This window comes from Cnephaeus nilssonii, assembly GCF_951640355.1.
Source record: "Cnephaeus nilssonii genome assembly, chromosome: 11".
Classification (NCBI taxonomy): Eukaryota; Metazoa; Chordata; class Mammalia; order Chiroptera; family Vespertilionidae; genus Cnephaeus; species Cnephaeus nilssonii.
In genome coordinates, this window is record NC_137082.1 from 15,503,088 (window position 1) to 15,518,638 (window position 15,551).

General features: G+C 39.8%; 1 protein-coding gene across 2 annotated transcripts in view; it reads right to left on the bottom strand.

Moving 5' to 3' along the window:
- Window positions 1–14,483, bottom strand: part of KIZ (kizuna centrosomal protein) — a 126,161-nt gene extending 111,678 nt beyond the window's left edge. For both annotated transcript variants that reach the window (XM_079784392.1, XM_079784391.1), the window contains exons 1-3: window positions 14,301–14,483; window positions 7,074–7,136; window positions 3,056–3,221 (exon numbers count right to left, since the gene is read on the bottom strand). In XM_079784392.1, coding sequence (XP_079640518.1) covers window positions 3,056–3,221; window positions 7,074–7,136; window positions 14,301–14,389 — 318 coding nt within the window. In that variant the 5' untranslated portion in view covers window positions 14,390–14,483. The remainder of the gene's footprint in view (window positions 1–3,055; window positions 3,222–7,073; window positions 7,137–14,300) is intronic.
- Window positions 14,484–15,551: the final 1,068 nt, after the last annotated feature.

Sequence of the window (15,551 nt, forward strand, 5' to 3'; positions counted from 1 at the left end):
GCCAAACCGGTTCACACTGCTTCATTTTGTTTCACTTTCAGAAATTCTACTAGTTAATTAAAAGTTCATGTGCATGAACTATATTCAAGGGGAAATACCCTATCAGTGGCATGTTGAGGTATGTGGGCAATACACTGTAAACGCGCTAATCAGAACAACTTCTTACTGAAACTTATATGAGGTCAGTCAGCAAAGGCGATAAAGATCTGATACTTGTGTGGGCAGGATTAAGAGGAGACAAGTTCTAGCATACCTAAGGCCTCTACTCAACAGTGGCACAAAAGGAAGAGCTAGAAAGAAATAGGAAGATGCCAGAGACAAACATCCTCTACCCTAAAACTCTGCCTACAGCTTGCTAAGCTAAGTGGTGTCACTGCCTGGTTTCATGAGCACACATAAAGCATGTGGACTTCGGTGACTGCCAAAATACAGTTCTCCATGGAACTCAACATCTCTCCGAACTGTAGCTACACGATCTGCTCTTTTATGCTATCAGATCTTATTTTTTTTAAAAAGGCATGCCTTATCCAAAATGCAAAAAGTAAAATCTATATATTCATTGTTTACGAATAAAGCTTTACATATTTCTATAAATACAATGTATTATTCTTTCTTTAAGATGGTCCCCTTTACTGTCATTCTTTAGTTGTGCATTATATGCATGTTCTTTTACATATTCTATTTTATACAACAGATGCTCTCAATATAAAAATATTGATAATATTGAAAAGGATAATTCTTCCCTTCAAATTTCTCCCTCTCACATTTGGTTATAACAAGAAATCAATAGTTATAGAAGTAGAAGATAAAATTAGAAAATCACCATTGCAAAACATCCCTTATGACTGATTCAGGCATCGTTAATAGATCCTAAAATCACTAAGTTAAAAGGCAGTTGAGGAATAAGATATTCCCATGATGTCAAACCATCACCCCATATATGTATTTACTAATTTACAGAGGAAAATAAGTACCATACAATAGAGAGAGCTAGAGATTGGCATCTTAACCAAGGCATCAATGTCAGTCTCACTCAGGTAGAACCACCTGATATCATGGATGATTAGTCTCCTGATGGGATGCAGAAGAATATAACCTCAGCTATGACTGATTAATTAAAAATTCAGTCCTGAGCGTCACATTTTAAGTAATATTAAATGGCCAGGTATGGCTAGTGGCTACTGTATTGGACAGCATCATTATATAGAGAACATTTTTATCACTACAGAAAGTTCTAGTAGGCAGTGCTGGTCTAGACTGAGTTTCTAGTTTACAGGAAATATGGGAGATGCTATACAAGTTTATTTACTTCATGAACAGGTAGGTTCTCTGGAAAAGACAATAATGCTGGAAAACATAGAAGGCAGCAAGAAAAGAGAAAGACCAGATATGAGATGGATTAACTCTTTAAAGGAAACCACAGACATGAGTCTGTAGGAGCTAAGAACGGCTTTTGAGGACCGGACACCATGGACATCACTCACTCATAATGTGGGGTTGCAGTTACTCAACGGCATGTAATACACATATACTAGCTAAATGATACCTCAAAGAAATAACCAGTTAAATTCAGAATGTGAGTCATTCTACAAGCCTGCCCTTCTTCAAAAGCCAGTGTTATGGAAAAAAAAAAACCCACAATAACCAAAGTAATGTGTGAACCATGGTTGGCTCCTGGTCTGGAACTGGGGAAATTTAAGTATCAACTGGATATTAAGTGATATTATGGAATTATTAATTTTCTTGATGTGATAATCAATGGTATTATGATTATATAGGAGAATGTCCATTAGGGGAGAACTGTCATTGTGTCTGCAGCATACTTTCAAAACTACACACACACACACACACACACACACACACACACACACAACACACACACACACAAAGCAAGTATGGAAAAATATTTAAAAGTACTGCATGTAGGTAGAGAGTATAGAAGTTGTTTTAGTCCATTCGGGCTGCTATAACAAAACACCCCTGACTGGTGGATTACACACAACAGAAATGTTGTTCACAGTTCTGGAGGCTGAGAAGTCCAAGATCAAGGCACTAGCACGGCCACCTTCTGCTGAGGGCCCTCCCTGGTTCCCAGCCAGCGCCTTCTCACTGTGTCCTCACATGGTGGAAGGGGCTGGGAGCTCTCTGAAGCCTCTTTAGAAGGCATTAATCCCATTTATAAGAGTTCCACTCGTATGACTTAAAGCACATCTCAAAGGCCTCGGCTACTGATACCATCACTTTGGATGGTTAGGATTTCAACAAATGAATTTGGGAGGAATACATTTAGACTGCAGCATGAATGTTTATTAGGACAATTCTTTTAATTTTTTGTGTGTACTTGAAATTTTTACAATAAAAGGCTGGGGAGAAAAGTGCTAGAGGAAACAAAAGAAAGGGAAGTACTGAAGCCACTTCTCCTATAACCAGCATTCAGTGGGTTAACTTGGGCAACAACTCCTGACCAACCCAAATGGTGAGAAAAAAGGCCTCGCCCTTCACACTTGGCATAATTTGTAGAGCAGAAAGTTGCAAAGCACCTTAAGGGAATGGGACACCAGAATCAGAAAGGGCTGCTAAGAGCAGTTGCTCTGGGGCACACAACAAGGAGCATGAAGGCAAACTCCTCAGGGCCAGTTCTATCCCCTCAGTCTTCCCTCAACACACTGCCTGACCAGAACAGAGGGCCATAGAAAAAAAAGACATTCAGAGGGAACTCTAATGCTGCTCAAATTCAACCATGAGTCCAACAAATACCATGTGCCAGGTAGTGGCTAGTGATATATGTGCCTGTTTTAAGTTAATCCATATAGCACGACAGAGTATAGATATTCCATTAATTCCTCAACTAAAGTAGGAATCTGAGAAAATGCAACTTCAAGTGCTCTGATGAAAATCTGGCCACGTGATAATTCATAAAGAAAATTGACAATCTTTTAGAGTATAGTTGAACTGAACATTGTGACTGCCACTTATCTGAAATGTAGTGTTCATTATTTCTGATTTTAGCAAAAAAGGATTTTAGAAAAAAACATAGTACAAAACAAGATGTCACCTTTAGTTCTTGAAGCTTCTCTGTACTTGTGGTGGTAAAGTGTCCAATGTGAGCTTGGATATACTGAGACTGCTTTAAATATTCTTGGTTTCGAGTATGAGCCATCTTTTCTGATTCACATATTTCCTTCAGGTATTTCTTTAGTTTTACATACTTCAGTTTAACTCTAGAAAAATAAAAGCAGATTTTTTAAACAACAAAGTCAGAATCTGACTATTTAAAGAGAACTTTCTTTTTTAAGAAATTGAATTTGAAGATGTTTATTGCATTCTATTTTTGGTGGAGAAAACATAACATACACTTATTTAGCACAAACTTGTGGAATACACAAAGTGAAACTGGGGAAGAAACATTTTATGTCTCCTAGTCCATTTCTGAGGACTAAATCATAAACTGCTTCACTGAAATGAAATATTTCTTGCAACAGTCGGCACCAAGTTAATATTTATTAGTTTAGGAGAATTTTCTTTAACAAAACTGTTAGTGAGACAGTGTATGCTATATTATTTCCCCCAAACACTGAAACCTAAAAGACAGAATGCATATGCATTTTTAGAAAGAGAAAATTAATGCAACATCACTGAGGTATCACATTTAGGCATAACTCTCCTGAGAAATATATATAAGACCATATTATAACATTCACACAGTAAAGATTTATATGAATTTCTTCCTAAGAAATAAATGTGATTCTAAGAGTGGTATCTATGTGGCCAAGTTCAGAGGAAAAGCCCATTAGAATTCTTTTAAACGACAATCTCAAAACTACCTGCTCTATGGAAATCAAACTATAAACCACAACCCATAAACATTAAGAAAGTTTGAAATTTAAAATAAAAAGCTCTCATTAGATATAATTTTAAAATTTTGTTCGAAATGGCGACAACATACTATATTATTAAAGTACTAGAGGCCCGATGCACGAAATTCGTGCAAGGGGTTCGGCCCTCGCAGCTGTTCACAGGCTTGGCCGGCCCTCGCAGCCCTGGCTTCGTCCGGAATATTGTCCGGACAGTCGTACTGCTGTTCGGTATAATTAGCATATTAGCTCTTTATTATATAGAAGTTTATAATAACTTATAGACTGTAACTCTACTCAAAATGTGAAAAAACCTTTAGGGACTCATCCAAAGTGTAGTATCAAAGGATTCAGAATGTGCAGCCCACTCACAGAACCAACATTGATGTCTCTGGCTCTTTTTTTTCTCACAAGTACATAAATCATAAAAATACCAGTAGCATTTGTGTTGTTGTTTCAATAATTATTCAATGGTATTCTATCAAGCAAAAATAAGTTGAAAAACCACAAAAATGTTCACCCTCAAAAACAGATTTGCAAAGATGCTAAAAATATTAAAAATTAATCTTCAACAGATCTTAAATCTCTACCCTTAAGCCAATAATTTTCTTTTTTAAAAAATATTTTTATTGATTTTAGAGAGGAAGGGAGAGGGAGAGAGAGATAGAAACATCAATGATGAGAGAGAATCATTGATCGGCTGCCTCCCGCACATCTCCCACTAGGGATCAAGCCCGCAACCCAGGCACGTGCCCTTGGCCGGAATCGAACCCGGGATTCCCCAGTCCGCAGGCGGATGCTCTATCCACTGAGCCAAATCGGCCAGGGCCAGTAATTTTCAATAATTTCTTTATTGTGCTAATAATTCTGTGATTTGATCTTAGTTGGCTGTCCCCATTTTTCCTTATGAACAAAAACTTAAGAGTGGTTTTACTGCTACCCATGTCTGCCATTTTCAACATAAGCAACAGTAATGAGGTAGTACCGTCTTTCACACGCAGGTGCTTAGTGAATTTGCTGGGAATAGGTACAATAGTAACCATGCCTTCTCCATCAAAGTCTAATTTCATTCCTGCCCCTACATTAACCTTCAAAGATGACTACGTAAGTAAGTAATCCATCCATCCACGCAATCATTCATACATTCAGTGCTCTGAATATGAAAGCCACTCAGCGAGGGTCAACAGGGAAAACAAAAAATGAGATAAGTAACGAAAAAAACAATCCTATTTACCATTGCACCAAAAAAAATTAAGATACCTAGGAATAAACTTAACTAAGGAGCTAAAAGACCTGTACTTGGAAAAGTACAGGACATTGAAAAAAGAGATAGAGATAGACATAAACAAATGGAAGAACATACCATGTTCATTGATTGGTAAAATCAACATCATTAAAAAGTCCATACTACCCAAAGCAATCTACAGATTCAATGCAATCCCCATTAAAATACCAACAGCATACTTCAAAGATCAAGAACAAATTCTTCAAAAATTCATCTGGAATAAAAAAAGACCTTGAATAGCCACAGGAATCCTGAGAAAGAAGAAGAAAGTTGGAGGGATCACAATACCAGATATCAAGCTATATTACCAAGCAACGGTTCTCAAAACTGCCTGGTACTAGCACAAGAACAGACATATAGACCAATGGAACAGAACAGAGAACCTAGAAATCGACCCAAGCCATTATGCTCAATTAATATTTGACAAAGGAGCCAAGAGCATCCAATGGAGTCAAGATAGTCTCTTCAATAAATGGTGTTGGGAAAACTGGACAGATACATGCAAAAAAATGAAACTAGATCACCAACTTACACCATACAAAAACAAACTCAAAATGGCTAAAGGACTTAAATGTAATACGGGAAACCATAAAAATCCTACAAGACTCCATAGGCAGCAAAATAGCAGACATATGTCGTAGCAATATCTTTACTGACACAGCTGCTAGGCAATGGAGACTAAGGAGAAAATAAACAAATGGGACTACATCAAAATAAAAAGCTTCTGCACAGCAAAAGAAACCATCAACAAAAACAACAAGAAAGTTCACTGCATGGGAGAACATATTTGCCAATGATATTTCAGATAAGGGTTTAATCTCCAAAATTTACAGAGAACTCATGCAACTTAACAAAAGGAAGATAAACAATCCAATCAAAAAATGGGCAAAGGACCTAAATAGACACTTTTTGAAAGAGGACATACAGAAGGCCGAGAGACACATGAAAACATGCCCAAAGTCACTAATCATCCGAGAGATGCAAATCAAAACAACAATGAGATACCATCTCACACCTGTCAGAATGGCTATCATCAACAAATCAACAAGTGCTGGTGAGGATGTGGAGAAAAAGGAACCCTCGTGCACTGCTGGTGGGAATGCAGACAGGTGCAGCTACTGTGGAAGACAGTATGGAGTTTCCTCAAAAAGTTAAAAATGGAACTCCCATTTGACCCAGTAATCCCACTTCTAGGACTATATCCCAAGAAACCAGAAACAACAATCAGAAAGGGCATCCACAACACTGCTATTTCTTCTATCATCTTGTAGGCTCTTCTCTCTCTTCTAGATGTTTTCATTTTTCACTCATTATGATATGGATAAATTCCAAACTTAGTACTATCATAGCCAGAAATTTTTCATAAGTAATACTGGCCATTGTGTGTCCATTGGTTATGTCTGTATACATTTGGCTTAAGGATGAAGTTCAATTTCCATAATATAGAATTAAAAGTAAAAGTTTGCTCTCAATATTAGAGTAAGTAACCTAAAAAGGATGTATATTATTTATTGTTCATAATAACTTTAACATTCATTGTCATATATCTGGGAACAAATGGGACACTATGTAACCCTGCCTAAAAGAGTTTGTTGAAAGGTCAGCTATATTAATTATGCCTTAATTATTACACAGATTTAATGGGTAAATTGTTAACACAAAGATAGCAGACTATAATGTGTCTAATTCTTAAGCTAGTTAAGCAAAATAGACTCCAAATAATGAAAAAAAATATTTTCTTATGCTAATTTTTATCAAATTTATTCTTACATTTGATAGCCATTAAATTGCAGTGTTTACTTGAAACTATTACATATTAAAAATTAGAGAAGGGTAAAAGTACTGCAACTTTGGGATTTACAACATAATTAGGGTTAAATTTTAATTAACATATGCAAAGTGGCTTAAAAACTGTTACCACTGTCATATCTTACCTGTATATATCAGACTGACTATATTCATAAAGTTTCTTTTCCAGGTCCAATCTCTTCTTTTCACTGTAGTACAGAAAGAAATATTTTATAAATAATTATACTGATAAGTAATAGGCTATTCAACTTAGAATATGATCGCCTTTGAAATCACACTTTTGTGAGAGTGCTTCTTTGGTCTCTCTAAGAAGCAGAAAATGATAGCTGTATTTGAAACTCAAGACATAAAATTACTTAGCAGTCACCAGGGATGTCAAAAAAGCAAAGAGGACACTAACACAAAGCAGAAAGAACAAGCTTCTCAAAGTAAGTGGGGAATGCTGTAAGAAAAGGCTGGGAACCAGGTTCATTCACTCAACAAGTATTTCTTGAGTACCATGATGAGCCAGGCAATAAGTAAGTTCTAAGCCTAGAGACTCACATGGTGAACAAAGCAACCAAGAACCCTGTCATCAGGCAGCTGACATGCTAGAGCAGTGATGGGCAACCTTTTGAGCTTGGTGTGTCAAACTTCGCCAAAAAACTGAGCATAACTCGGGTAGTGTGTCACTTTGAGGAAAAAACTAACTCCAAGACTCTAGTCGCAAATGTTTCATTCTCAGGAGCAGCAAATGTTTCATCCTCGGCATGCGGCCGCGTGTCATCAGAAATGGCTACGCGTGTCAGTGCTGACACGCGTGTCATAGGTTCGCCATCACTGTTCTAGAGGGAAGGACAGACAATAAACATACAAATACGTAAGATGTAATATGGCCAGATATCTCTGAGATGGGGGCACATCAGGACTGGACATGATGCTTCCACAAATCCACCTTGAACTAGACTGGTGGCTTGCTCTGCTCCCAACCAATCAAGCTTGGGCAGAGCCAAGTGTCCGAGTTAGGAATAGGTCTCTGAAAAATAAACCTGGCCTCACTGACATTTAGTGAAGACCAGGTCACCTAACACTATTACTTCAAATTTGGGGGAATTTCTTTTTATAACTTTGTGACATCAACATGATTTGGCATTAACTGCTATTCCCTGGAGCAACCACCAGTAAAGACTTAGCCTTGATGTTCAGGTCAGTGCTGGAAATAAGCGAGGAGAAAACTTAACCCTGCACACCCAGCCTGGGCAAGAAGAGGGGGAAACTGGAGAGGGCAGCAGCCAAAACCAAGGAACTAAGGGGTAAAACTGCTGAATGGGAAGCCATCCCAGTCCTCAAAAGAGCCCTTGGGAGGTTTAACCACAGAGGGCTCCGCATGACCACCACCAAAGTCCCAGCTTCAATCTCGTCTAATTGAGGTCCCATTGCTAATCTAAGTTAACATTAACTAAAGGCCGAAAGAGAAATCATATAATGTCTGAGAGGAAAATACTATAAAAAATACTGGGAATCAAAGACAAGGAGTCCAATAGAAGGTGAGCTCAGGTTGTTCTCTTGAAGGAAAGGGGCTGAGCCCACATCCCATTTATGAGCTCATAATTCGTTTGTTTTTCTTTCAGATAACTTTTCCTTAAAAAAAAAAAAAAAGCCCCAAATTTACTCTGTTAGCTACATGATAGGTTAAGTAAATTTCATTGTTTAGCACAATTTAACTGAAATTCTTTTAATGGAAAATGGTATATAAAATCCAAACACCTAATCTTTGCTTGGGGAATATAACCTATTCCTTAGTTGGGGGTATGCCTATGTTAAAAAAAAAAAAAAGATTAAAAGGAAAAACTTATAAAAACACAATTTTGAAAAAAATATTTTTATTGATTTCAGAGAGGGAGGGAGAGAGAGAAACATCAATGATGAGAGAGAATCATTGACTGGCTGCCTCCTGCATGCCCCCTACTGGGGATCGAGCCCACAACCGGGACATGTGCCCTAATCAGAATCAAACCTGGGACCCTCAGTCCACAGGCCAACGCTCTATCCACTGAGCCAAGCCAGCTAGGGCTAGAAACACAATTTTAAAACGAATAGTTTCTCATAGGTTTTTACATAATAAGACTGAACTTAGAAGAGAAATGAAGGAAATATGGTATAATTGCAATTAATGAAGAATGAATGACTGGACAGTGTAAGCAATTTGTCATTAAATTACAAGGACAAAGAGGTCCTTAAATGCATCTATGGCCTGGTGCCCTTGGTGTCATGCTTCATATCTGTGGTGTTCCTGCAAGAAAATATGACCAGACTGGTCATGAAGAAACATCAAGTGGACCCAGTTGGAGGATCACCCTCTGGAATGAAAGTTGTACTCTGTGAAACTCTCAGGAACATGAAAAACAGGGAAAGACTGAGGAACAGTTCCAGACTGGCAGAGACTACAGAGGCATGGCAACCAAACACAACAAGGGTTCACAGCTGGGGCATCATACTTATAATTCTAAAATTATTCAGAAAAGACTAATAATTTTAGATAGGTAAGTAGATAGAGAAAAAGAAAATGTAATAAAATGTTGAGTTGAGGAACCTAGGTGAGGGGAATATTAGAGGTCGTTGTCCTACTTTCCAACTCTTCTGTAAACTTGAACTTTAGTATAATTTTTAAAATTCACCTATGACTTCTAGTGAAACAGGACCACAGACTGGAAATCCATCAGCTCCCAAGCAACAAATTTTTTATTTTATTTTAATTTTTAAAAAAATGTATTTTATTGATTTTTTACAGAGAGGAAGGGAGAGGGAGAGAGAGTTAGAAACATTGATGAGAGAGAAACATCAATTAGCTGCCTCCTGCACACCCCCTACTGGGGATGTGCCCGCAACCAAGGTACATGCCCTTGACCGGAATCGAACCTGGGACCCTTCAGTCCGCAGGCCGACACTCTATCCACTGAGCCAAACCAGTTAGGGCTCTTTTTATTTATTTTTTTTATTGATTTCAGAGAGGAAGGGAGAGGGATAGAAACATCAATGATGAGAGAGAATCATTGATTGTCTGTCTCTTGCACAACCCCTACTGGAGATTAAGCCCACAATCCTGGCATGTGTCCTGACCCAGAATCGAACTGTGACCTCCTGGTTCATAGGTCCATGCTCAACCACTGAGCCACATCGGCTGGGCAACTAGTTCTTTTTAATAATGAATGTTAATCATGAACAACTTTGTTCCTGCTTAACCTTCTGTAGATACTGGTCATTTGGGCCAATTCAACACCAACAGGAATTCCTCTTTGGAGTGGCAAAGAAGGAAACTTTCTTCAGTGCAAAACAGCTCAATTGTGATACAGCCTGGCTGTGAAGCAGCCCTGGAACCAGCCCCTCTCAGGAAACACAGCTCTGTTCTGCTCTTCTACTGTCTGATCCACTCTGCTCCTGCCAGACTAGACATCTTTGGTGTTTCACCTCAGCCAGGGAAACAGCCTTGGGTAGAAAGGGCAAATGAGCTCTCAAAGGAACTCAGAAGGAACCTGGCTAATGTAGACAGAAGTCCCCACTTCTGATCCCTAATTGGTCCATTCTCATGCAAATGAGCACACCAAATCTTCAGTTTGATTGGTCCAAAAGGCACTGTCCTGATTGGTCAAAATAGAGCTGCTCTGGTTGGTTGGAGCTGCACAGCTCTGACTGGATGGGGAAAGCCTCAGTCCTACCGGTTAAAATAGGATTCCAGAGACTCCTTTGTAAGGGCTGGCTCAGCTAGCAGGAACACAGTACAGGCAGGCAGTTCAGTTCACAAGCAGGCAGTTTAGTGCAGGTCTCTCTCTGAAGGGCAGTTTGCATAAGAGGTCCCTATGTAGAAACAGCTGCTAGGCTCTGTTTTTGTTGTTGTTGTTTTGGTTTGAGCCCACTTAGTCACTAGTAGCCCTTCTTAGTAGGTTTCTCCTTTCTCATGATTTACAATACAGACATCTGCCGGCCATACTTGTTCTCTATCGTGACACTTCATACACTGAAAAGCCACAATCAAACACCTCTTGGCCTCCTATTTCAGGCAAAATGATTATAATCTCATCAATTCTCCAACCCAGGCCCAGTTTCTAGCCTCCTCACCCACGCCCCACCACCTCTGAATGCTGTCTTTCATATATGTTTTAAATTTAAGACTTAAAACCAATAAAAAGCCAGAGAAAGGTGTATTGGAGGATCCTCTTGCAATTTTTACATGTTAAATCTTTATTTCAGTATCTTTGAAACATCCAGCCCTGGGATGGGTACCCATAGTCCGTGGTTTCAGTCACCTGCATCCCCACCCCGAAACTTTTTAAGTTTTACACAGCTGGGCAGTCCTTAAAGTGTAGCCATGTTTACTTTTCTCCTTTTAAGCCACTAGTTATTCTGCGTTTGTCTCAATACCATCTTCAGCTTCACTCAACGAATATCTCAGTGTCAATTTCTGAACTATTATGATATCTCACCCTGAATCAATAATGGCATTGAAAAAACTGGGTCTGGTTAATGGGCCTCTTAAAGGGACGTTTTTATATAATTGCAAGAGTCAATTCCACTTATATGTTTCTACCATGCTTGCAGCACTATACACACTGTAACAAGTCACTTCACTAGGCTCTTTCAGATTCGATGATTGACTTTTACCACAGTGCAGAGAAAACACTGTATACAAAAAGGAGCAATTTCAGAATATAAAATTGCATCTATGTGTGATTACAGCTAGGATAATTTGAGTTACAAATACACCAGTTACAAGGGAAAAGCCCATTATTGGACCAGCTAACATTGCAATGACCTACGTCAAAGAGGGCCGAGAAAGGACAAGTTCAAGTTTTTTTTATCTTGTACTCCTAGGAAATTTTTATAAAGCAGCTGAGAATATCCAGGATTGCAGCCTTTAAAATTACTTGAGTTTTAAGAGACAATGGTCCTTTTGATCGCTGGGATTGGTTAAAAAAAAAGGGGGGGATGGGGAAGGGCATTCAAACACTCAAATAGAAAGCAATGATATTCAGTTTGCTCTGCAAAACTACACTTTTCAACTCTTGCACTCCTAGGCTCTTTACTCTAGTGAGGCAAAAAGAAAACCCGTGGCCTTGCTTTATATATTAATCAAGGCTCCTCATTTCTAGTGAAGAACTAAAGTTCAAAGAAGGGAAATGACCTACTCAAGGTGACACAACTGTTCATGGACTAGAAGCCAGGTTTCCACGGTTCTACTGGAGTTTTCTCTGAATCCAAAGTTATTTGCCTCTGTATTTATTAACTATGTGTTAGAGCTAGTTACAGTCTTTTAAAATAAAAAATGAATATGCAGAAACAGGATTGTACTGACTTAAAAATAAACCTCCAAATCCAGAACCATGAATAGGTTATACAATTTGACTCAAATTCGTTACATAATTTCAACAGCCTCACCTTGCTAAATAGTTAAGTATTTAATGTGAAACATAAAGTGAGCAATAATAATGACATAGTTATACTTCAAGGACTATAAAGAGCCAGGTGTTCTAGCAGAGGAAGCAAAAAAGGAGAACTCACAATTAGTTCAAAAAGAATGTCATTTGAACCAGTAACAGTTTGAAATTAGAACTTGGGCTAAGCCCAGCTGGTGTGGCTTAGTGCTGGAGCGTCAACCTATGAACCAAGAGGTCACCAGTTCAATTCCCAGTCACATGCAGGAGGCAGCTGATTAATGCTTCTCTCTCATTGATGTTTCTCTTTCTTTCTCTTTCTTTCTCTCTCTCTCTCTCTCTCTCTCCATTCCTATCTCTCTAAAAATCAATAAAAATAAAGAGTAAAAAGAACTTGGGCTAAGAGATACACATAACTAAAGGCCTGGAGTAACTTAGCAACTCTTTAAAAGAACCGAGTCAAAAAGCACTAATTTACAGAGCAACATCTCATCTCTTAATTATCTCTTAATTATCAGGTATGTGCAGACACTTTAATACCATCTTTGAAATATCACACTGTCCACTTTTCCTGGTTACCTGGAAAATGGTCATTATTTGGTCTCAATGTGTGGCTACTGGGTTCTATCCAAGACATTCATAACTCCTGGACACTAGCTGGCTGACTTTGGCATCCCTTCCTTTCATTCAGCAAATATTTATCAAGCCCCTTCTTCGTGTCAGGTACTCTATCACAAGCTAAAGATCCAGCTAGATAGAATTGCTGTCCTCCTGGAATTCTCAGTCTAGGCAGGGAGCAAGTCACTTAAAGCCGTTATCTAGAGTGCTATAAGAATCTGAGGTCACATAAGTTAGGGAATGGGTTGTCAGTACTTGGTGCAGGGGATGAACTTCAGGAAGTGACTTTTTAAAAGTTGGAGATGAAGAGGTCACTGGGGTGGGTGATTAGTGGCATGTCAGAAAGAAAAGAGGATGTAGAAAAAGATTAAGAGGTAAAATATGATTAGGACAATTAAGAAGGTCTATGGTAGATGCTCTATAAATATTTGACAAGAATCAAAGCTAGCATAAGATAAATATAATTCCTTTCAAAAACCACTTTTGCCTTTACCTGACATGTAACTGTTGTCATTTTAGGACACACACACACACACACACACACACACACACAGCTCTCCTCTTAACTAAATGATTTTGTAACTTTTAACACTCATTAAACGTGTTATCATTAGATCCAAAAATCTATTTTCTTTTTAACTAATGAGATTTCTAGTTTCAATTAATTTAGGAGCTAAATAATAGTTCCAACAACTTATCTTTGATGTGATTATTTAAAGTAAATTACTTTATAATTTTCTCTCTTATGTGCTTAGATCTTGTTTTCTGTGGTTCTCATCTTTCATGTCTTAATCAAGTTATTAATCAAGGTTTCTTGGACCCTCTGGAAGCTGCACTTCTCTCGATGGAAATTTCATCCTTGCGCTGGGTATCTTATCCCCCAAAGTCAGTCAGTCAGTCAGTCTCTCTCTCTCTCTCTCTCTCTCTCTCTCTCACACACACACACACACACACACACACACACACACACGCACACGTGTTCCTGGACCTGTCATCTTTGCTGCAGCGCGCTGCAGGGGTGGATGACACTCTGAAGAGAGACTGGGGAGGAGGCGTGTGGATGGGACTGGAGACATTGACAAGGCTGGATCGGAATGACGGGCAGGAGAACTCGCACTCTCACTGCAGCATCCCGCCGCGGCAGGCCTCCCATAAGTGAGGGCTCTCTGGCCAAAGTTGTCCTCCAGGCGTCACCGGAGCGTGGGGGCGTCGCGTGCAGACCCTGGCCCAGGGAACCGCGGGCGGGAGAGGGGTAAGAAACAGGGGGTAGGCACCAGCTGACCCACGGAGCTGGCCGAGTCCCCCCCACGCTCCGATAGGCCGTACCTGTCCCGCAGCTCGAGCTGGAGGCGGCCCAGCCTCTCGTAGTGTTCCAGGCTCGCCAGGGGCCAGGGCGGTGAGGAGGCCGGGAGCATGCTGCCGCCTCCGCCGCTGCTCTCGCTTCCGTCCGCCTCGGGCCACCCGGGTTTTCCGAGGCAACGGCCCCACCATGCACCGCGGGTAAACACCGTGCCCCAGAGCCGCGCAGGGGGCGGGGCGCCGTGGAGGGGCGGGGCGGGGCGGGGCGCCGTGGAGGGGCGGGGCAGACGCAGGCCGACTCAGAGCCCGTGAGCTGAGGCTGCCTGCTGGTGGAGAAGCTGGCTGCGGTGTGGGCCAAGGCCTCTCCGTCCAGAAGCAGGCATCTTCCTTCCCCCTAACCCTTCAAAATTCTCACAGGAGAGGTGCTAGACCTCCAAGCGGAGCCCTTTTCTGAACACCAAGTCAGAAAGCCTCCCTGGATCTCGCCCCTCCCCCTCACTCCCCCGAGGATGGGGGCTGGGTCCAATCTAGCCTCACACTTTTCTAGACATGGAAAAGGATCAGGGTGGTGGGTTCCTGGAATGTGTGTGTAAGGAGGGAGGTAAGCTCCACGCAAGCATAGTCCCTGGCCCTGGGGCCACCTTGCCTTACCTGAAGTGGCATGGCCAGATAAGGGCCAGAACAGAATCTGTAACATATAAGAAGCCAGGTAGGAACCCTTTTGTCCAGGATTTAATAACTACTGATGTTATTTTTATTTAGTTGTTATATCAAAGCATTATACCAAATTGACCCCATGGTAGTATACAAGGTTTACCTTATTGATTTTAGTGCAAACAACATTTTACTACAACCCTGGAAGGGGTGGAGGGCAAAAAAAAGCATGCTTTTAGGATTCTGTTTTAGGTCTACCCTCATCCAGAATAGTTTTTAGAGGATAATAAAAATCCCCCAAACAATTAACGTAACTAATTATTTTCCACAAATACACAAAGGAGATGAGGCAATCATTTAGCATCCCAAATTTTTATTAAGCTATTTTAGGAATGTCTAAAATTAAATATAATTTAACAATAAATAGCTAATTCAAAATAATTATAATTTGGATTGTATGGTTGATTTATTAATGACATTTGAAAAATCTAGATGCAGGACCCCCTTTATTAACAATAACACATAGCAAACTAAGTGAATATTTCTAGAATACTTATGCTAAAATTATGCATTCTAAATGGTAACAGACTTTTAATAAATGTGGAGCTCTTCACTTGGAATATT